The sequence below is a fragment of the Balaenoptera borealis genome, assembly GCF_965194805.1.
Source record: "Balaenoptera borealis genome assembly, chromosome: 10".
In the NCBI taxonomy this organism is placed as follows: Eukaryota; Metazoa; Chordata; class Mammalia; order Artiodactyla; family Balaenopteridae; genus Balaenoptera; species Balaenoptera borealis.
The window spans coordinates 69,196,238-69,219,622 of NC_138874.1; the positions used below are offsets into that span (position 1 = coordinate 69,196,238).

At 36.0% G+C, this 23,385-nt stretch overlaps 1 protein-coding gene across 4 annotated transcripts in view; it reads right to left on the reverse strand.

Moving 5' to 3' along the window:
• Positions 1 to 23,385, reverse strand: part of WAPL (WAPL cohesin release factor) — a 77,385-nt gene that overhangs the window by 19,850 nt on the left and 34,150 nt on the right. For all 4 annotated transcript variants that reach the window (XM_082406713.1, XM_082406714.1, XM_082406715.1 and 1 more), the window contains exons 5-8: positions 4,759 to 4,854; positions 3,155 to 3,307; positions 2,743 to 2,879; positions 1,919 to 2,030 (exon numbers count right to left, since the gene is read on the reverse strand). In XM_082406713.1, the coding sequence (XP_082262839.1) occupies positions 1,919 to 2,030; positions 2,743 to 2,879; positions 3,155 to 3,307; positions 4,759 to 4,854 (498 nt within the window). The remainder of the gene's footprint in view (positions 1 to 1,918; positions 2,031 to 2,742; positions 2,880 to 3,154; positions 3,308 to 4,758; positions 4,855 to 23,385) is intronic.

The window sequence follows — 23,385 nt, forward strand, 5'->3', positions numbered from 1 at the left end:
TTAGCCATTCTGTGCTAAATGAAGAGTTCACAAAACATTTTTTCAGCTATATAATCCTATTTTACAATACACTTCACTCTTTGTCCTTTATGATATCGTAAAGTCAAATTTCCGTTTAAAATCAATAATGTAGGGACTTCACTAGTGGAGCGGTGGTTAAGAATCCGCCTGCCAGTGTAGGGCACACGGGTTCGAGCCCTGGTCTGGGAAGATCCCACATGCCGTGGAGCAACTAAGCCCGTGTGCCACAACTACTGAGTCTGTGCATAACTACTGAAGCCCGCGCGCCTACAGCCCATGCTCCACAACAAGAGAAGCCACCACAAATGAGAAGCCCGCGCACCGCAAGGAAGAGTAGCCCCCGCTCGCCGCAACTAGAGAAAGCCCAAGCGCAGCAACGACGACCCAACGCAGCCAAAAAATAAAAATAAATAAAATCAATAATGTAAATGTGTTTTAAAATCTGTATCAGAAACTTAGCTATTTTTTTCCTGTAAAAATAAACACAGCTGGGTTTGTGTCAATACATAAAACTACGATGCTCAAATAAACATATTTAGACTCATTTCTTTAAAATAAACCTATCAGGTCTGGTCGAACCAAGTAATTTTTAAAAAACCATTAATATAATGTGCTCTCAAAATCATTCAGATCTGGTAGTTAGCACACTCTACTTATAATAAAATCTACAAGTACTGAAGGTGATATAGGTAAGCATTAATATAACAAAGAGGTCTATGTTCGAATATTCCAACATTTGGGATATTACTTTTTTTCCCCCCTACATATGTATTTATTTTTATTGAAGTATAGTTGATCTTACACTTATTTCAATGCACAGAAACACAATTAACTATCTAAAGATTTAAACTTTGAATCCCCAAAATTCAGACTAGGTGACTAATTAAATGCTTACAGAGCAAATATTTTTGGAAATAGGGATGTCACAGTACAGGCCTTAGGAGATCCACCGCCCCTAAGAACACACATTAATGCCTTGGTCCTCTCGTAACTGCATAAGAAAGCAAATTAATTCTTGTTCTCTTCTCCCTCATTGTTTTATACCTGCTACAACTTGGTAATGGAGTTCTCCTCACTCGGGGTTAAGTATACTGCTTTCAGTTTCAGAAGACTCAATATTAGATTATGTCACCTAATCTGCACTTGGAACACAATTTCCCTGAACAAAAATATAATACAGCCATCTCAAAATATCACTATTGATGATTAATAATGATTTTTTTCTAACTTTGAAAATGTTAAACCTGACTTTTATATGTAAATATGCTTTATTTTTAAGTGTCAAAGTCATAATGAAAATGAGGATATGATTCCTTTTCACAGTGGGATTCAACATCCAGACAAATTGCTAAAAAAAAATTAATATCAAAACTTTTTTTTCATGCTATTAATATCAAAAACTAGTAAAAGATTTTTTTTTCCAGTACTTTCTGATTCGAGGAAATCAGTACTTACAGAATTAAATATCCAGTATGGCATGGTATGTTAGCTACAGTATCCAGTATGGTATGGTATGTTATGTTATACAACGGTTAATAGGATATACTGACAAGTTAAGGAGGAAAAATGTCATGAGAAGATAATCTTAAATGATTTATTAAGCAAAAATTCTGGCATTAAGCTCTAAATATTTAGCACATAAAACTAACTCAACCCATAATGAGAAATATTTACAGATGAATATCCAATGAAGGTTTTTTTTTTTTTTTTCCTATTTTGGTCATGCCACGCAGCTTGTAGGATCTGTTCCCTGACCAGGGATCGAACCCAGGCCCCTGGCATTGGAAGCTCAGCATCCTAACCACTGGACCACCAGGGAATTCCCGAAGGTATTTCTCAGTAGCCAAATGAACTAGAATTCTAAAATAATGCTTCTCAATCCCAGAAACTTAAATACCTGATGATGCTGGGAATCATCCAAGGTTTTAAAGACCATTGCTACCATTCCATGTGCTCTCAGGTGCATTCGAAAACTGGGCATGGCACATTTAGTAGCCAAGCTAATAACACTAGAAGAAAATAGACTAGGTTAAGGGGGCTGAAGTTTTTTTATTTGCGTAATACCAAAATAAGCAAAAGGGCGCTCAGGGGTGGGGGTGTATGTGTGTCAAAGCATTGCCCATGCAGATCACAATATTAAAAACACGGGCAAAACAAGTTATTAAAAACTTACTGATGTGATTAGGTATGCTATATAAGAAATATGAATAACCCATGATCATCTTCAGTGTTTTCCTTACATTACTACTACCATTAAATGAAAAGCAAAAAACCTCAGCTACCTTTCATAATGCTTCTGATCCATAAAGATTATAAATATCTAACTGGACATATTCCAAATGACTGGATAACTCAATCAAACCAAGATATTCAATCCATTACAGTATGTAAAAGATGATCCAAATCAAAACATGCTTAAATTAAATCTATCACTTGCATATGTAAAATCTGGGACTAAAAGTACTTAAAATATTCTTTGGCATAACACTCTTTTAAGCATCTGGAAACTGAAGCCTATGCTGTGCTAAAATGCTGTATCATCCAACTTTCCTTTGTGCATGTAGAATCAAGTCCCTTAAAAGAAATCAATCACATTTTAACATCACTGGCTATAACCTACACCTACGATAACAAAAATCACATATGTTTGGCTCTAATGAGCTAGAAAATTTTAATGAGAAAGCACACACACAGTTTTCAAATATAAAAATAAGATCTTACCTAAGGCAACGTGTGTTTAGAGGCTGAGTGCTCTTTAAGCCACTTAACAAGTACTCAATGTCATCAGTGAACTCTTGATTTTCACCAAATTCCACCACATCATTGAAGTGCTTCACGTGCTGAACAACAGTATACAACTGCCAAGAAAAAAATATGTCCACCTCTTTTGTAACTATGAAGTAGCATATTTAAATATTTAAAGCACTTGCTATGCTTTATTTAAAAGTGTATAAAATAGTTTATTAGATGGCAACCAAAAAAAATGTTTTAAAAACATGGGTAGTAGTAGGACAAGATAAGTTTGTGATTCAAAACTGAGTATCAGTGTACTGATATGTGTTCAAGACATTAAAAGGCTAAATTACATACGAAATTCTATCCATGTGCAGTAAAACTGTATATGGCTGCTTACTTCTTTGTCTTCTTTTCTGCATTTCAGTGCAGTAACTATATCTTGGTAGGGCTGAGTAGGTATTGTCACAGTTTTTATCACTTTGGGTGGTGGTGCAGGAGCCTTAAAAACTCCATCATCTTTTTGATTTTGCTCCTTTGAAGACAGCCTCACCTATTAATAAAGGTATTAAATTAGTTGTTCTACATAAATATATAAAAATAGTAACATCTCATCTACTTGGCAAATTTAGCTTAAGAGTAATAAAACCCCTATTCTCCCCCTCAAAGGTAGGGGGAGGCCTCTGAAAGGTCACAAGGGATACTTTAAAATTCCATGCACTACAAGGTAAGACTCATATGTGTTTTATTCACAAAAGAACCACTCAGGAACTTACTCTGGTCTTTTTAACCTTACATTTCATACAATTTGTTATCCATCTCCAGGACCATTACAAGGAACAAAGAACCACCATTACATACATAAATAGTATTGATAAGCAGCTCAGGATAGACAGGAAAACTACAACAGATAGACAAAAGAATTTTTAAAGTACAGGAGTCCATAGTTTAGGGTAGGGGGGAAAAGCCATAATTAAGAGCATGGTATTTAATTACTAATATACACAATAATGGTTTAATACTAGTGAAAGAAGTTTAATATATCAAGAAGACAGGGAACTGTACATTACATTTTAGAATGATCTCTATCCCTATTTTTTGTTGTTGTCTATAAAGAACCCATTCCTTGATAGCTCCAGATGACTGAGGTGTCACCATTAATCTGTAAGTATTAATGCATGGTCCTACCAGTTATTCTGAAAAAAATAATTTGATAAGAATCTTTTTCAAATGTGTTTTGAATTGAACGATATTACTGGAATGCAGGAAAAAGTTCTGCTCTGAAAAACAAATTAATCACTCAAAGACACTTTAAGATCAATATAGGATATAATTTATAATATAGCTCTTAATCATTAATACAAACTTGAAATATGTAATTTATAATATAGCTCTTAACAGTTAATACAAACTTCAAATAATTTGCCCTTAAACACTAAATACTATAATTCCATAAAATGTCAGGAGTGAAAAAAGTAGTCCAATATTTTTTAAGGCTTTCATTTATAACCGAGCAACACCAGAATTTCTGTTATCCTGTCCACAATCCTTACTTTTCCAATGAATTAAACTAAAGCCACTAAATTTTAGTAAGGAAGTTGAAAATAAACTGTTAAACAGAAAAGCCAGAGACTTTCAAATTATGAATGAAGATAGCAACTGCTTAATTTAAAATTCATTACACAAACATGAAATTAAAAAGTACAAGGGTAAGCTGTGACAAAGTGAGAGAGTGGCATGGACATATATACACTACCAAACGTAAAATAGCTAGTGGGAAGCAGCCGCATAGCACAGGGAGATCAGCTCGGTGCTCTGTGATCACTTAGAGGGGTGGGATAGGGAGGGTGGGAGGGAGGGAGATGCAAGAGGGAAGAGATACGGGAATATATGTATATGTATAACTGATGCACTTTGTTATAAAGCAGAAACTAACACACCATTGTAAAGCAATTATACTCCAATAAAGATGTTAAAAAAAAAAAAAAAGTACAGTTCACTTACTGTGACACTCTGAGGTTTTACTACTGGTGGCCCAGGTAGTTCTTCTGAATCTGGATGGTTCCAATGCCTGGCATTATATACAGCTTTTGTAGGAGACTAGAGAAATGAGGAAAAGATCAACTGTTTCCATCTTACTTTGCATACTTATAAAATTACCTCATTTTAAAACTAAAACTAAAAATCATAAAGAGTAATTTAAATACATAAACATATATCCTAGACAGAGCAGGATAGACAATATCTGGCTTATACTCCCACCATGCTCCCATGCCGATGGCAGACATGGAGTCACAGTGCTATTCTGACACAAAATTGACAATCAGTGTTCTGGACGATTATTACCAACCAAGAAAAGAAATTAAACCTCTTGCCAGGCTTATATTAACTTATAATTATATTAACTAATCAATATAGTTAAATTCAACCTGTTCTTTATTCCTCATACTGCTGATTCATGCCCCACATTCTTCCAACAATGAAAATCAGGCAGGTTATGACAAGGGATAAAAGTCCTTATTCATTTAAGTGAAACTGGTGAGGCCAGATGAGTGCCGTTATTCAAGTTTTCAGGTTTTATAAAGGTAAATATGGTATGTATAACACGTAATACATAACACACTGGAATCTAAAGCAGTACTATATACTAAAATACATGCAAAATGTATAAAAATTCACACCGGGTGGGATAAAGATGTAAATTGCCCCACCCCAGTTCAGATTAGTTTGCTGCCAAATCAATATACTATAAACTTAATGAAAAAAAACTTTGTTTTAACACTTTGAATTTCAGAATTGAGGATAAATAACTGTGAGCCTGCATGATCAAATCCATAGGATTAAATCTGTATAAAAGGAACAAATCCTCACTTTCAAAAGAGGACTGATTAAACAGACTGACATTTTCTCCATCCTTTACAAAAGTGATGTTAAATTATGTCCTTTAAACTTCAAATAAATAATCTCATTAGAAATTTTGTGTTTTTAAGAGTGTAATTAATTAATGATCTTCATACTTTCAGTACTACATAAAAAAATAAAGAGTACAAAAGAAACATACTTCAAGACTGGCCAAAAATCTGCATTAAAAAATTAACCATCTTCCCTTATTAGTTGCAGTGAAGTAACATAATTGGAATTAAGCATCATACAAAGTTATCTTTTTATACAAATATTATCTTCAAAATAACCATGCTGTGACAAAGACAACAGTGTAAGCTCCACAAGAACTGGTTTTTCAAAAGATAAAAGTTTAAACTGACTCACGTATTAAATTTGTCAGAAAATCTTAACAGTAAAAGGAATCTACTGTGAAACTTACATAAAGCAGAAAGTCTCATTTGTATTGTGTATATGAATGTATTATTCTTATATATCAGGTTAGCATAAAGTAATGCAGCATTAGTAATCTAAAGCAATTTAGGTACTCATGCAATGACTTGATCAGGCCCCCTAAGGCACAACCATACAGAGCAGACTGAACATAAATTTTTAAACCTAGCTCTATTCCTTACTATTTTTCTCTCAAACATTATCTATATAATCTACATGCCTGCTAACTGTTAGATCCCTCATTTAAGCAACCTCTAATCCCCAAAGCACAGCCATAAGCACAGGAAGATAACAGACTTTTGAAAGGAATAGGTGCCTCAAGGCTTAAGCACTTTACTTATTTTTAAAAAGCACTGATTTCAGGTAACAAACAATCTTTTGGATAACAAAAAGGTTATCTGGTTCCACAGGTAACAAAATAGCACAGTCAGGTCAATGTTCTAAATTAAACAGACCCTGGAGATTGCGATTGACATATACACACTACTATATATAAAACAGATAACTAATAAGGACCTACTAGATAGCACAGGGAACTCTACTCAATACTCTGTAATGGCCTATATGGGAAGAGAATCTAAAAAAGAGTGGATATATGTATATGTATAACTGATTCACTTTGCTGTACACCTGAAACTAACACTGTAAATCAACTATACTCCAATAAAAATTTTAAAAAGATTAATACCAAAAAATATATATAAATTAAACAGACCCCCTTCCAGTTAATTGTGAGTGGCAATATATACCTAACAGTTATAAAGGAGACACAGGAACCAGATGATCCAGATAAATAGTAAGCTCTACTACTGCTTGTTACTAAACATTTTTCTCATCTGTAAAATGGGGTTAATAACAGTACCGACTGTAAAGGGTTGTTGTGAGGATTAAATGAATATATGTAAAACACATATTAGAGTGCCTGAAACAATATGTGCTATACAAGTTTTACTGCTGATAATTCAAGTTATAATAATTGTTATGTGATGATGTGCAATTCTGAGTTCAGCATCTTCATAAAAAGAATTGGAGTATATGGTCTACCCACATAACAGAGGGACTGCAATAAAAGGGATAACTGACATGAACCCACTCTGTTAACAAATATTATTATTATAAAAAGTAGACTGGGATATACTGTTCTAATTCATCTCAAAAGTAATTGAATGATATGCCTGATAAATACAGAGGCAAAAATCCTCAACAAAACACTAGAAAACTAAGTTCAATAGCACATTAAAAGGATCATACACCATAACCATGTAGGATGTATCCCTGGGATGTAAGGATGGTTCAACATATGAAAACCAACCAATGTGATACACTGCCTTAACAGAATGAAGGACAAAAATCACATAATCATCTCAATTGGTGCAGAAAAAGTATTTAACAAAATTCAACTCTCTTTCATGAAAAATCACTCAACAGGAACAAAAGGAAAGTACCACAACATAGAGGTCATATTTTAAAAGCCTGCTGCTAACATCATACTCAACAGTGAAAAACTGAAAGCTTTTCCTCTAAGATCAGGAACAAGGCAGGGATGCCGATGCTCACTGATTCTACATACTAGCAAAAGTAATTAGGCAAGAAAAAGAAATAAAAGGCATCCAAATCAGAAAGAAAGAAGTAAAATTTTCTCTATTCACAGATATAATCTTGTATATAGAAAACCATAAAGATTCCATCAAAAAAAACCCGTGAGAATAAATGTATTCAATAAAGCTGTATGATACAAAACTCATTTGCATTTCTATACACCAACAAAAAACAATCAAAAGAGGAAATGAAGAAAATTCCATTCACAGTAACCTCAAAAAGAATAAAATACTTAGGAATAAACTTAACCAAGGACGCAAAAGATCTGTACACTGACAACTACAAAATGTTGAAAATAAAGGCACAAAGAAATGGAAAGACATCCTTTGTTCATGGATTAGATGACTTGATACCGTTAAAATGGTCATACTACCCAAAGTGATCTGCAAATTCAATGCAGTTCCTGTCAAAATCCCAGTAATAATTTTTACAGAAATAGACAGAATGAATCTAAACTTCATATGGAATGCCAAAGGACCCTGAATAGCCAAAACAATCTTGAGAAAGAACAAAAAACTCAAAGGCCCCACACTTGCTGATTTCAAAACATTACAAAGCTACAGTAATCAAAAGAGTAGGCTACTGACATAAAGACAAATATATAGACCAACAGTACAGAATAGAACGCCTAGGAATTAAATACACATATATATGGTCAAATGATCTTCACCAATGGAGACAGTCTCTTCAATAAATGGTACTTGGAAAACTGGATATCCACATGCAAAAGAATGAAACTGGACCCTTATCTTATACCGTACACAAAAAACAACTCAAAATGTATTAAAGACTTAAAGACTTAAACATAAGACCTGAGCTAAAAACTCCTAAAAGAAAACATGGGAGAAAAAAATACATAACCCTGGTCTTGGCAATGACTTCTTGCCAAGAAGCACAAGCAACAAAAGCAAGCATAGACAGGTAGGACTACATCATAAAAAGCTTCTGCACCGCAAAGAAAACAATCAAGAGTGAAAAATGCAACCTACGGAATGGAAGAAAATATTTGCAAACCATATATCCGATAAGGGATTATTATCCAAAATATATAAGGAACTCCTACAAGTCAATAGCAAAAACAAACAAAACAAAAAACAAAACAACAACAAAAAACCCTGACTAAAAAACGGGCAAAGGACTTGAACAGAAATTTCCCCAAAGAAGAAATGGCCAATAGGTATACAAAAAGATGATCAACATCACTAATCATAAGAGAAATGCAAATCAAAATCACAATGAAATACCACCTCGCACCCATTAGGATGGCCACTAGCAAAAGAACAGAAAATAACAAGTGTTGGCAAGGACGCAGAGAAATTGGAACCCTCATGCAGTGTTGGTGTGAATTTAAATAATGAAGCCATTATGGAAAACAGTATGAAGGTTCCTCAAAGAATTAAAAGTAGAACTACCACATGATCCTGCAATCCCACTTTCAGGTATTTATTCAAAAGAATTAAGAGCAGGATCTCAAAAAAATATTTGCACTCCCATGTTCAATGCAGTATTTTTCACAACAGCCAAGAGGTAGAAACAACCTAACCATCCATCAACAGGTGAATAAAGAAAATGTTACATATCCATACAACAGAATATTATTCAGCCATAAAAGAGAAGGAAATCCTATCATATGCTACAACATGAACCTTCAGGATGTTACCCTAAATGAAATAAGCCAGTCACAGAAAGACTTTAAAACTGCATGATTCCACTTATGAGATATCTAGTCAAACTCATAAAAACAGAAATGGTGGTTGCCAGGGGCTGGAGGGAGACTGAAGTAAGAAGTTACTATTCAGTGGGTATAGAGTTTCAGTCATGCAAGATGAAAAAATTCTAGAGATCTGTGGTACAATACTGTGCTTACAGTTAACAATACTGTACACTTAAAATGTTCCTAAGAGGGTAGACATCATGTTGTGTTTTCTACCACAATAAAAAAAAAAAAAACTTTGAAAAGGCTTTGAAGCTTAAAAGTATACAGAATAACTGCATAAGTTATATTCAAAAGATACATTCAGTGAACATTTTGTTTACTCTGTTGAACTAGGCAGCTTAGTAAATACTATTATTTTAAAAGTTTTGACAAGGTTTTGCCATTTTAATGCTAATGATTAATCTAAAAGAAAGTGAATCCAATGAGAACTGTTCCTCGACTATTCATTATTTCAAAGTTTTACAAGGTTAATATAGAGTTTACTATCGGCAGCAGGAGGAGATGAAGATACACCCTACTATCTAAAAATTAAAATAAAAAATAACATCTGGATGTGGCTAATACACACACATGGGGCGGGGGGGTGGCAGAGGTTAAGTTATGACAACACTGACCAACTCTGAGCTCTTCACATCATTCCAAATAGTATAACAATTCCACATGCACCTAAGTGAATTGTATATGGAAACCATACAACACTACTATGTCACATAATAATGTCACTCAGTGAAAGTGACTGTGTACAGTATCTGCAAATATACCAGATAGCAATCAACTTTTCATGGAAAATGAAAATCACTCCTATCATTTAGCAACCTAGCTAAGTTTTAACTGGGTCATTCTGATTACACCACCAGGCTTATCTTTAATTCTTGTTAATTTTTTTCTGGTTTAAAAAGCCGATGCACCATATTAACCAGATTCCTTAACTTTTCTGTGTTAAAATATTTGTGGATTCTGTTTCCTCTGAAATGTAATGGGAAGAATACTTAGAACAAAATAAGCAGAAAGCTCTTAAGACTACTCTAACATTCTAAAGATTTGCAATCATTGTAGCACATTTCAGTCCTAGTAATCTTAAACATACTATTCCTTTCTTTCAGTTCTCCAGGGGCATGACAAACAAGGAGAACCTCAAATGTAACACTGTATTACAGCTAAGGAAAAAATATGCCAGTGACAGACCCTAGAGCATTTATCCATGAGAGGGAATCCAGTATCTACAAAAACAATGGATTAAAAATTGGTTTTTACAATTATAATGCCAAGGCTGTGGTTAACAGATTGGCTTGTTAAATCACAATTATAAAGCAGAGGTAAGAAGAGTTCCTTCATGAAAAGCTAAGAAGAAATTACAGTATTGTTATCCTTTATTGAGCTGGCTCTCAAAAGGGAAAAAAATTGGAATAACCGCTTTTAAGCCATATGAATTTTTTAGCAGTACCAAACTTATTTCTGAGTTTTAAAGAGTACTATGTATACTGTGTACTAAAGGAGAACAAATATAGTAAGCCGATTAGAATTCATCCAGCCTTACCCACACAAGGATGTCATAACAGAATTGCACTCTCACCAGTAATTCAATCAGCACATTCTAAAACTAAATGAGTTCTGAAAAAGCAAAGTGCCACAATGCACCACTGTGCATGCGTGTGTTTGTGCGCGCACACAGTACTTTAGTGGCAATTCAGAAAGGGGGAAAATTAATCTGAATTTGGCTTTTTAAATAAATTGTTAAGTTTGTTTGTTTTTTCCTAAAGATGGGCAGTAGAAGCAGAGGGAATTTGAGGAAGAAAGTTTTACAAAGATTAGGGTACCTTTTAGCTCTTTAGAACTTTCTTTTAAGCATAATCATATAATCTCAAGTTGTCTTAAAACTATGACCAAAAAAGCTTTAAAGTAAATTTTCATAATTTGTTAAATATTCAGGGCATTAAATTATTTGAGGAAAAACTGCAGCTATCCCTAAACTAAAACCAAGAATGTCTGTACTGCTAAGAACTAGACATTTAGAATATGTTAAGATAGAGCACTATGCAAAGAATATAATCCACAGGCACACAGGAGAAGTAGAGCTGAAAATCTTTCTTTTCTCCCTGATTCAATTAAGTGCTACAGATAAACCTTTCAAAGATAGAGCTGCTATTTTCATGAAGAAACTGTCAATTTCTATCCACAAGAAGAACAATACACCTACTACTCAGTTGTTTTAACTTCAAAAGTACTTATACCAATATTATAAAACTTTATAAAAGCAAGCACTGCCACATCAGAATATCACCTTGAAATAGCATAACCTGAACATAAGCTCTAAAAAAGTCCAGGTAACAAAGCATAAAATCCAATACTTGGCCCTTTGTGAAAACTAACACAACTAAGCCTACAACTCAACAATTGTTAAATAAAAAGATACTAGAATGAGCCATGATGAAAAATCAGCTGAAATAAGCATCAGTTTTACAACTAAAAATATCACTAAATATAGAATGGACCAGCTGTATTAGGGAGATGATTTATCAAATTTAGAAACACGAAAAGAGAAGCTGAAAATATCTTGAGACACCTATGGGTAGATAGAGAATGTTCATTCTCCCCTTCGTTTTCCTCTTAAGAATAATTTAGCTGGACACATGCTTGCCCTGATTTTCCAACATCTCTTGCTACCTGTGTGGGCACGTGACCAGGTTCTAGTCAATCAATGAACAGAAGTAGGGTACACCTTCTGGGTCCTGGCCTTCTAGGAATGGTTCTTTGCCTCCCCTTCCCATTCTTACTATTTGTACTCTTCAATACTCTACAGATGGTAGAACACCACCCACAGAGAAAGGGGTCCCTGACAATACAGCAACTTGAAAATAGTCCAGAGATAAACAGCCAAGGTCTGATACGCCACAGAAAAATAAGCTACCAATTAAAAACTAACTTGAGATTTCTTTTACAGTAGTTGAGGCAAATGCTACGACTGAAATTAGGACTAAATAATGATAGGGATGTGCTGAATATATAAGATTTTACCAACACTGGATTTGTATATACATAACCTACACACGTATAACCTTAAAAGAAACAATTTGAAGGATATAAAGGACATTTAAGAGAAGAAGGAAAAAACCAAGGAAAAATACAATCTAAAGCCAACTATTCTTAAAACAAACATAAACATATATATTCTGAGGAATATCTGTGAACTCACATGGTACAATTTCCAAGAGTTATTACTAAATAAAAATTTAAATAGAAAGCAAAGTGCCAAAGTGCACATACAGATGCTACCTTTTATATAAGAAAGGGGGAAAATAAGAAAATTTGTGCTTATTTTTATAAAAAGAAATACAGAAAGGATAAAGCAGGGAAGTCAGTTCCCTACCAGGGGTGAGTGATGGGCTAGAACATCACTCAATGAAGTGACCCTTCATTGAACTTACCTTTTTGTATAGTGCTGACTTTTGGAAGCATGCTAATGTTGTGCATATTCAATCAAATAAATTAAATAAATGAGAATGAAAGCGGATAAAAACCTAAAAGTGAAAGCAAACCAGAACACATAAACCTACTCATAATTCAAATGAATAGCAAATACAATGAAGGGAAGATAGAAAGAAAAGACAGGCAGACAGAACTAATCTAAATAACTTATGAACACAGTATTTGACTTTATACCTTGAGTCAGTGGCAGTGTAGGGTAGGGCAAGTGCAGGATTACAAATAAATCCTAAACACAGTAGTAGAGTTATTTATTGTAGTGGAATGGACAAAGCAATTCTCAAACTATTTTAGATGCATTATAGGTTTTAGTAAAAGTGTTGATATTGCTGGGAGTCAGGGTTAAGACAGAAGGCAAGAAAGAACCCTGTAGGGATGGACTAATATTGAAGTTAGTGTGAACACATGATTTCTAAAACAGATATGTGCATATGCAGGAATCCATATGCATATACATGAATGTTTCCTATCTCCATCTACTACTAAAAGGGCCAAGAAGTGATGACCACATCTCCTGACCAGATCTTGGTCTCTAGTACCATTCCCCACTAAAGGGAATGGAGACTTCTCAGAGAATGGGCTTAATTCCAGGGCTGGAGCAGAGCAGGTACAATATGAATCTGGAAAACTGTGTTATGTCAATAAGTAAGAAAATGCCCATAGAATGATGGGGGTATGTCACAGAGATGGAAGAGCCAGACTAGCCAAATCAGGACAAATGTACCTCCAAAATAAATAATGAATTATGAACCATTAGGCAGGAATTCATGAGTCCATACTGATAAAAGAAAAATAAAACCAAACAAATAAAATAAATAAATGGGGAGAACTGACTAAATGAATATTTTGCAAGCAGCACAGCAAACACTGAATCAGGAAAGCATCATCATGTATATCAAATCTAAGAGTATGAAGAACAAGGTATTTGAATAGTCTCTTCAAAGACTGCTTTTTAGTTGCATGGGGAAGAAAATAATTATACAGCAGAGGAACAGACAACCCCTTAACTGGGTGATCATAATTAACATTCTCCAGAGGTGGCACACTGAAAAGAATACATCATCACTTACACAGTATCCCAGCCTAAAATGAATAACCTGAATACAATCATGAAGAAACTTCAGATTAAACCAAAATGAGAAGCTTTTTTTTAAAAGGGGGATCAGGGGATGTCAACGTCATGAAAGACTACAGAAATGTTCCTGGTTAAGAGACTAAAAACACAGCTAAACAGCTAAATGAATGACAGCTAAATGAAATACCTCACCCTAGACTGGATCCTGTAGCAGAGACGAGAAAATGCTACAAAGGACATTACTGTGTCAACTGACAAAACTGACACAACAGATTAGGTAAAAATACTGGACCAATGTTAAATTTACTAAAGATGATTACTGTGATGTGGACATGTAATTGATTAGGAAGTACACACTGTATTTAGGGTACAGGGCTAATTATATATATATATATATGAACTTACCCTTAAATATTCAGAAAAAATACATATGTATGAATATATATACACACAAACACAGAGAAAGAACAAATGAAAAAGCGAATATTAAGATAATATTCGTAAGGAATGTTTGTTGTACTATTTTATTTTTGTAACTCTTCTGTAATTTTGAAATTATCTCCAAGTACAAACTATTTTTAAATTATTTCCAGATAAAAAATGTTAAAAATCTTTTAAAATTCTCTCAGAAAACTTGTAAAATAGAAAAAGTATAAATCATCATTCTATCAATTAATATTTTAATTTCCATGAAACAACTAAATCAAATTCAGACAACAGTAAAAGAAAGTAAGAAATCAAAGAGTAATAAAAAGATGAATTCAAGTTTAATACAGGCAATCCTACAAAATGGGAAGGGATAAAGATATTCTTCATTTATGTTCTTAAATCAAATGTTAATTAAATAGCCCATCAGTAACAAATGAAATAGCAATACTTCTTAGCTGAGGCACAGAAAAAGATGAAAACATAACCCATACCTGGCCCAAGGGTAGTAAGAGTTTTCTGTTTTTAATGTCCCCTCCTAAAAAGAAAACGGGCCACTGATAATCTTCTCTGCCCTGGCTTCTAAGAAGCTCAAAGTTGTATTTGTGGTAGGTCCCCAGGAAATCCATCAAGACAAAAAGGCTTGAATTTTGGCTCCAACTCATCTATTCCTTACTTTTTCTTAACACAGTTTCCTCATTTATTTTCAATCTGGTTCTACCAAATTTGTCTCTGTTCACTATAAGAACAGACCCAGAAACAAGGCAGATGACAGAATGAGGAGACAAAGACACTGAAAATAACTGTAACTATATTCCACATATGTAAGAAAGTAGGGAAAACAACTGAGTACGTTAAGCAGACAAGAAAGATATAAAATAGACCCAAACTAAACTTTCAGAGATGGGATTAATAGCTGATTAGACGCTGTAGAAGAACCTGAAAATGGGCAACAGAAACTATCTAAACTATCTCCAAATGAAACCAAGACTGAAAAAATTAAAAAGATGGAAAGAATGTCAGCACATACTGGGACAAGTTCACCCAGCCCAATAAATGTATGAGAAAGTAAAAATTAACTCCCTTCACAGATAGTACTTTGCCCTGAACCTCTCAAACACTGTTTCATTTAAATTTTACCCAAGCTCCCCAGTTCCCCCAAAATCCTACAAAAACTTTTCTTTGGTAAGACGCCCCTTGGTTTCTCTGCTGTGCAGTATCCCTTATTGCAATAAGTCAATAAGCCTTATTCTGTCAGATTACAGGTTATACGTGTTCATCTTAGGCTGATTCAAGCAAGACAGTATAATAAGAGTCCCCAGAGGGGGACAGAGAGCCAAAAACTATTTGAAGAATATTGGCTAAAATTTTCCCAAATTTGATGTTTACCAATTTTCAAACATAAAATACCCAAACATTTAGTACTATATGAAGATTCTTTGCTGAAAGATACTTCCAAAAATCCTAGAAATAAACATTTATGAACACCTTCTGTATCTCAGACACTAAGAATTTAAAGGTGAAAAAATATATGGTCACCATCCCCAAAAAACTCCCAATATTTTACATCTAATGTTAATTTATGGTCATCATTAGCATAAAGTCATAAGACTATCAATAAAAGAAAGTTCAGCAAAGAGTTTTCTGGATGTCAGAATCCAAATGAACTCTAAATAAAATGTACTACAAACTGGAAAACCAAATTCCAAACTATAAACAACCTAATACACATACACACACACACACACACACACACACACTCTCTCTCTCTCTCTCTCTCTCTCTCTCTCTCTCTCCCTCTGTCAAATATTTGTTCGAGTTCCCATGCTCTTGATTAACCCATGGCTACATTTTCTCATTTCAAACTTCATTTTCTGGGAAGTAAGTTATAGTGAAATATTTTCAACTTTCAAACTTTAAAGGAACCTGAACTACAGAAAATAAAAAGATTAATGGTGCTTTTATTCCTTATTAAAATCCTTCCAGAATAAAATATTACAGGAAAAAAAACACCAGAATTAGATCTCATAAAGAAAATAACTTACACTTTCCTACATCTTTATAGAATAGAGATCAATGAGTACGTGGTTCAATGTTTAAGTTAAATACTATCTATATAAAAGGAAGACAGATACTCCTGCTTTGGAACAAACACAATGAGTATGAAATACTAAGACTACTCAAAAGTTTCCGTGGGGGAAAAACATTCTACCTCACTTTCTAAGACACTTACTTATCTTTCTCCTTTTTATATCCCCAGTACCTAGTACCGTGAAATGCAGGTATTATGTAAAAACAATGACAAAGAAAAGTCAACTAAAACTGACCCTCTTCCATACCCAGGCTCAGCCAGAACACGCTCAGCTTCAACAACTCTGACTCACCAACCTGCTTTTTACTTTTACACTTTGGCCAGCATCCCTCATTAGCAGACTATGGCTGCTGATGGCTAGAGTCTCTCTTTTTTTTGGGCTTCACGTTTATCTATGTCTCAGGTTTCTAGTCCATGAGACTATAGTGAATCTCATACTGCTATCTCGATGACTGGATCCCAGGATGGTCAATGAATCCCCAGACACAGAACAAAGGTAACCATGGGTAAAACAATTTGACAGAAAAATAAGCTGCTTCATCAGAGTGAGTTCTAATTGCTGGAGAAGGATACTATAAAGGAATATCTGTTCTTGGGTGAGAGGTGGAACTATCTGTCCTTTAAAATCTCTTCAATTGTAAGATTCTGTTTTTAAGTTGACAACCTATATATATAAACTCATTTTATAAAACAAAAAAAAATGAGTTTACAAAACTATAAAAACTATACTTAACTTTAAAACTGCAGCTTTACACAATTCTAACTTTTGAATACAGCTAAATATATAACCATGATTTATACTGATAATCAAGTTTTAATTCAACTGCCCATAAACCCACTATCCTATGTCATATTGAATGACAGGAGGGAAGAAGAAAAAGAAGTCCAGAATGTTCCTTTGAGAGTCAAACAAAAGACAGTACCAGATGGGCCCAGCATTAAACCACAGGGAAATGATGAAAGTGAAGGTATAAATATTTGAGAACTGAAACTGAGATTGACATCATGGTTAGTTTCATCAATGACCCAGCAGATAGTCTTAATGGGCAAAATAAGATGGCCAAAGCCCAAGGTAAAATATAACCCTCCAAGCACTGAAGGTTAGTTGGGATGATTATACAGATAATCCCTTAGGAAGAGAGCAAACTGGCAGCAGCTGAATGGAAAGCTAGAAATCAAACAAAAAGCAGGGCAGGCAGAAAAAATGATCTAAGTTTATCAGCACATACAGGGTTGGCCAAAAAGCTCCTTCAGTTTTTAAGTAAAAATAAAAGACATATTTTTCATTTTCCCCAACAACTTTATTGAACAACGTATTCACTGTTTTGTTCCACTACCTTCTGCCATTTTTCAGGCAATTTCATAATTCCATCTTCCCAAAACTTTTTATCTTTCTGAGCAAAGAACTGTTCCAGGTGCCTTTTACAGTCTTCCAGGGAATTGAAAATTTTTTCCATTAAGAGAATTCTGTAAAGACCAAAATAAATGGAAATCCAAAGATGCAATGTCTGGTTAATATGGCGGATGAATCAGAACTTCCCTGCCAAGCTGTAACAGTTTTTGCCTGGTCATCAAAGAAACATGTGGTCTGGTGTTATCCTGATGGAAGATTATGCGTTTTCTGTTGACTAATTCCGGATACTTTTCGTCCAGTGCTGCTTTCAGCTGGTCTAACTGGGAGCAGTACTTGTTGGAATTAATCGTTTGGTTTTCCAGAAGGAGCTCATAATAGAGGACTCCCTTCCAATCCCACTGTATACACAACATCACCTTCTTTGGATGAAGACCAGCCTTTGGTGTGGCTGGTGGTGGTTCATTTCGCTTGCCTCACAATCTCTTCCATTCCACATTATTGTACAGTATTCACTTTTCATCACCCATCACAGTTTGTTTTACAAACGGAACGTTTTCGTTACAGTAAGTAGAGAATCGCATGCGGAAATATGGTCAAGAAGGCTTTTTTTGCTTAACTTATGTGGAACCCAAACATCAAAGCAATTACATAACCAAGCTAGTGAAAATGATTTTCAACACTTGATTTGGATATTTTGAGTATGTCGGCTGTCTACCACGTGGTATAACGTTGATTGTTCTCAATTAATGTCTCAATTTGATCACTATCAACTTCAGCTGGTCTACCCGACCGTGGAGCATCGTCCAGCGAGAAATCTCCAGCACAAAACTTTGCAAACCACTTTTGACACATTCGATCAGTCACAGCACCTTCTCCATACACTGCACAAATCTTTTTGTGCGCTTCAGTTGCGTTTTTACCTTTCTTGAAATAATAAAGCATAATATGCCGAAAGTGTTGTTTTCTTCCATCTTCAATATTAAAATGGCTACACAAAAATTCACCAATTTTGATCTTTTTTTTAATGCACGCTGATATGACAGCTGTCACATACAATCTAACAAAATTGTTTCAGGACTTCCCTGGTGGCGCAGTGGTTAAGAATCCGCCTGCCAATGCAGGGGACACGGGTTCAAGCCCTGGTCTGGGAAGATCCCACATGCCGCGGAGTAACTAAGCGTGTGCACCACAACTACTGATCCTGTGCTCTAGAGTCCGCGAGCCACAACTACTGAGCCCGCGTGCCACGACTACTGAAGCCCGTGCGCCTAGAGCCCGTGCTCCACAACAAGAGAAGCCACGACAATGAGAAGTCCGCTCACTGCAACAAAGAGTAGCCCTGCTCACCGCAACTAGAGAAAGCCTGCATGCAGCAACAAAGACCCAACGCAGCCAAAAATAAATAAAATAAACAAATTAAAAAAAAATTGTTTCAAATGAAGTTAATGACAACTAAGCACTACTAGAGCCATATTATGGAAAAAAACTGAACGTACATTTTAGCCAACCCCGTATATGGCAACTACAAATAATGGGATTCAGTGATCAGAAATAAGATGGCACTGAAAGAAAAAAAAAAACTATTAAAATTATCAAATGATCAGGACTTCCCTGGTGGCGCAGTGGTTAAGAACCCGCCTGCCAATGCAGGGGACACGGGTTCGAGCCCTGGTCCAGGAAGATCTCACATACCGCGGAGCAACTGGGCCCGTGCCCCACAACTACTGAGCCTGCACTCTAGAGCCCGTGAGCCACAACTACTGCTCCCGCGTGCCACAACTACTAAAGATTGTGTGCCTAGAGCCTGTGCTCCACAACAAGTGAAGCCACCACAATGACAAACCTGCACACCACAACGAAGAGTAGCCCCCGCTGGCTGCAACTAGAGAAAGCCCGCGCGCAGCAACGAAGACCTGACACAGCCAAACATAAATAAATAAATAAATATTTATTTATTTTTTAAAAAATTATCAAATGATAAAACCACATACAGAAACAACAGGTACTTAAAACCAGGTATGTTTCAACCTAATCCCTCAAACTCTATCTTTACTTTTCTCCCTTGCAAGTGACAACTTTTCTGAGTAATCATTTCAAATATGTTCTTACCAGAAGTTTACTTTACCTTCCTCATCTTCTTTCTGCCACATGTGTTCACCCAGCCAGCCCTCAATTCTGTTATGAACAGAATTCTCTATATACCTGGTGAGGTGTTGGGGAAAATTCTCGCAGCCAGCAAGCTTAAAAAGTTAACGTTTTTTTGTGTTTCTTTTTTTGGCTGCACCACACGGCTTGTGAGATCTTAGTTCCCTGACCAGGGATCGAATCTGGGACCCCAGCCATGGAAGTGCAGAGCCCTAACCACTGGACCACCAGGGAATTCCCAAGTTAATGTTTTCTAACATGGGAAGATAGAGAGAGGGAAGAGGGACCTCTTGGCTGGTGGCACTAAGTGATGGCCTGTGTGGTCAGGAAATTGGCTATATACAAGAGGACTGAGCAAATACGTAAATGTATTGAGGATACTGGGAACCAGATTCCTCATTGTCGGCAAAGAGAAGTAAAATGTGCAAAGTGGGAAGGCTAGAATAAAACATGTGGTGTTGAACTAGAATTGGAGGTATCAGTGTGAACTCATGGTTCTAAATATACATAGATATGAAATAAGTATGTGTCTGTGTGGTGATGGGGCGGGGGGCGAGGGAGAGAGGAAGAAAATGTATATATTCAAGTGTTTCCTTGCTCTGTTAACTCAAAGAAGGCCTAGAAGCAATGACATCCCAGAAGAAATGACCATACTTGGCGACCAAATTTTATTTTTAAATCATTCTCCACTAAAAGAAAACAGGGGTCCTTGGAGGAATGGTTGATTCCACAACTGGGAATGTGCATCATGAGCCTTGAACATCTTAGTGTGTCATTAGTAAGGAAATGCAAAATGGTGGGCCATGTTAAAAACCAGTTTGAAAAAACACGAACAGGCCAAGTCTAAGAAAATCTGAGTATTGAAATAATAATAGTACTATCATTTAAATAAATAACTGTAACAAATGACTGAATAAAACAGAAATCCATGTTCATACTGACATAAGGAAATTTACAGGGACTTCCCTGGTGGCGCAGTGGTTGAGAATCCGCCTGCCAATGCAGGGGACACAGGTTCAAGCCCTGGTCCGGGAGGATCCCACATGCCGCGCAGCAACTAAGTCCGTGCGACACAACTACTGAGCCTGCGCTCTAGAGCCCGCGAGCCACAACTACTGAAGCCCACGTGCCACAACTACTGAGCCCGTGTGCCTAGAGCCTGTGTTCCGCAACAAGAGAAGCCACCGGGGTGAGAAGCCCGCGCACCGCAACAAAGAGTAGCCCCCGCTCTCCGCAACTAGAGAAAGCCCGCGCGCATCAATGAAGACCCAACACAGCCAAAAATAAATTAATTAATTTAAAAAAAAATTTATAAATACTTAAATGAATATATAATAATGAATATATAATGTATACACTATATAATGAATATATAAATACATATTCTTTTATATACATGGAGAGGAAAAAAATCTACCTTACCAGTAGAAGGCCAACTACTAACAACTAGAGAAGGTAGGATGTAATTAGAAAAAAAAATTCAACAACCATCATAGTAAAGATTGATTCAGGCAAAAATCAATGCTAAAACTAGTGGGTAAAAGTTTGATGAGGGGGCTTCCCTGGTGGCGCAGTGGTTGAGAATCTGCCTGCCAGTGCAGGGGACACGGGTTCGAGCCCTGGTCCGGGAAGATCCCACATGCCGCGGAGCGACTAGGCCCGTGAGCCACAATTGCTGAGCCTGCACGTCTGGAGCCTGTGCTCCGCAACAAGAGAGGCTGCGACAGTGAGAGGCCCGCGTACCGCGATGAAGAGTGGCCCCCACTTGCCACAACTAGAGAAAGCCCTCGCACAGAAACAAAGACCCAACACAGCCATAAATAAATAAATAAATAAATAATTTAAAAAAAAAAGTTTGATGAGGAGTTGAGGAACCTGACAGACCTCAAGGGATAGTTAACATCAATAGTAATGGTACAAAGTGACATTGTGCGCCACCTGGTTATGATGCAGTAAGAACAGAGCACCTCTTCCGAGGTATTTCCACCAAATACACAAAACCTAAATCTAATCGGGAGGAAACATCAGACAAGCACAAACTGAGGGACATTCAACAAATAACTGATTTTAACTCCTCAAAGATGTCAAAGCCATGGAAAGACTAGGAAAGACACACATGTTCCAGACTGAAGGAGGGTGGAGACTTGTGACAACTAAATACAACATGTGATTCTGGATTGGATCATGGGTTCTTTCTTTGGAAGATGCAGGGGAGGGGGCAGTAATGTGTGATTTGTTCTGCTATAAAGGCCATTAATGAGACAATTGGTAAAACTGAATGGGATCTGTGGATTAGGCTGAATTATTATATCAATGTTATTATTAGCTTCCTGGTTTTGACGGGTATACTATAGCTATGGAGTAGAGTACTCTTGTTTCCAGAAAGTAAAGACTAAGGTATTTGGGAGTAATCAGCATTAAGTCTACAACTTACTCTCAAATCATACATACACACACATACCCCCAATGAGAGGGGAGCCCATTTTGACCCCCATAGGACATTTAGTAATGTCCAAGACATTTTTGGTTGAAATGGAGGCGGATGGAGCAGGGGAAAACGGTACTAGCATCTGGTGGGTAGAGGCCAGGGATGTTGTTAAATATCCTCCAATGTACAGGGCTACCCTCCACAACAGCTTTATTCAATCCAAAACATGAGCTAAGAAAGCCTGATAGGTAAGGAGGAAAATTTGCCACTACAAGACGTGGGCCACCTCTCTACCACTCAGAAATGAGGTCATTAGTGCCTTTAATCAGAATGCAGAAGACCCAGATACTCCCACTGACCTATCAGCTACAGGAGGGTATTTCTATTATAATGGAGAAATGGAACAACTGCTGAGTACATTTCCTATGCCCACCTACCTAGTGACCCCTGCCTTTCCTTTTTCTCTGGAGATTTGGGGGATAACCTACATAAAACTCCTTGGAGAACTGAGCTTATCCTTTTTACATCGAAAACATGAATCCTGATTTCTCAAATATGAAACAAATCTATTCTTTCCACTCTGTTAATCTATAAATGCTTAAAACTTTGATCCCATTTCTTTCCTGTATTCCTTTATACTCATCAAAACTCAATAGGTTAAATTTCCACTACTTCTGTTTCTCAATGATTCTCTCCTTTTAAACAACTCTTAAGTAGTCTTTTAGCTGTCTTGAAGACAAATGGATGACCTATTTAAGAGCTAGGGATTTTATACTGCTTAACTTCTTGCTGCTCTCTTCCTGAAGGAGGCTTCTAAATTCTTTACCTAGATATTTTCATAAGGATACATAACTTCCATGGGATCTAAAGCATTTTTTATTACTTTTTACTAAAGTACTATAACACTCTGGATCAAAGTCTCATTTTTGAATCTTACTGATCCACCTAAATAGTAGTAGTATCTAAGTGAAAAAATTCT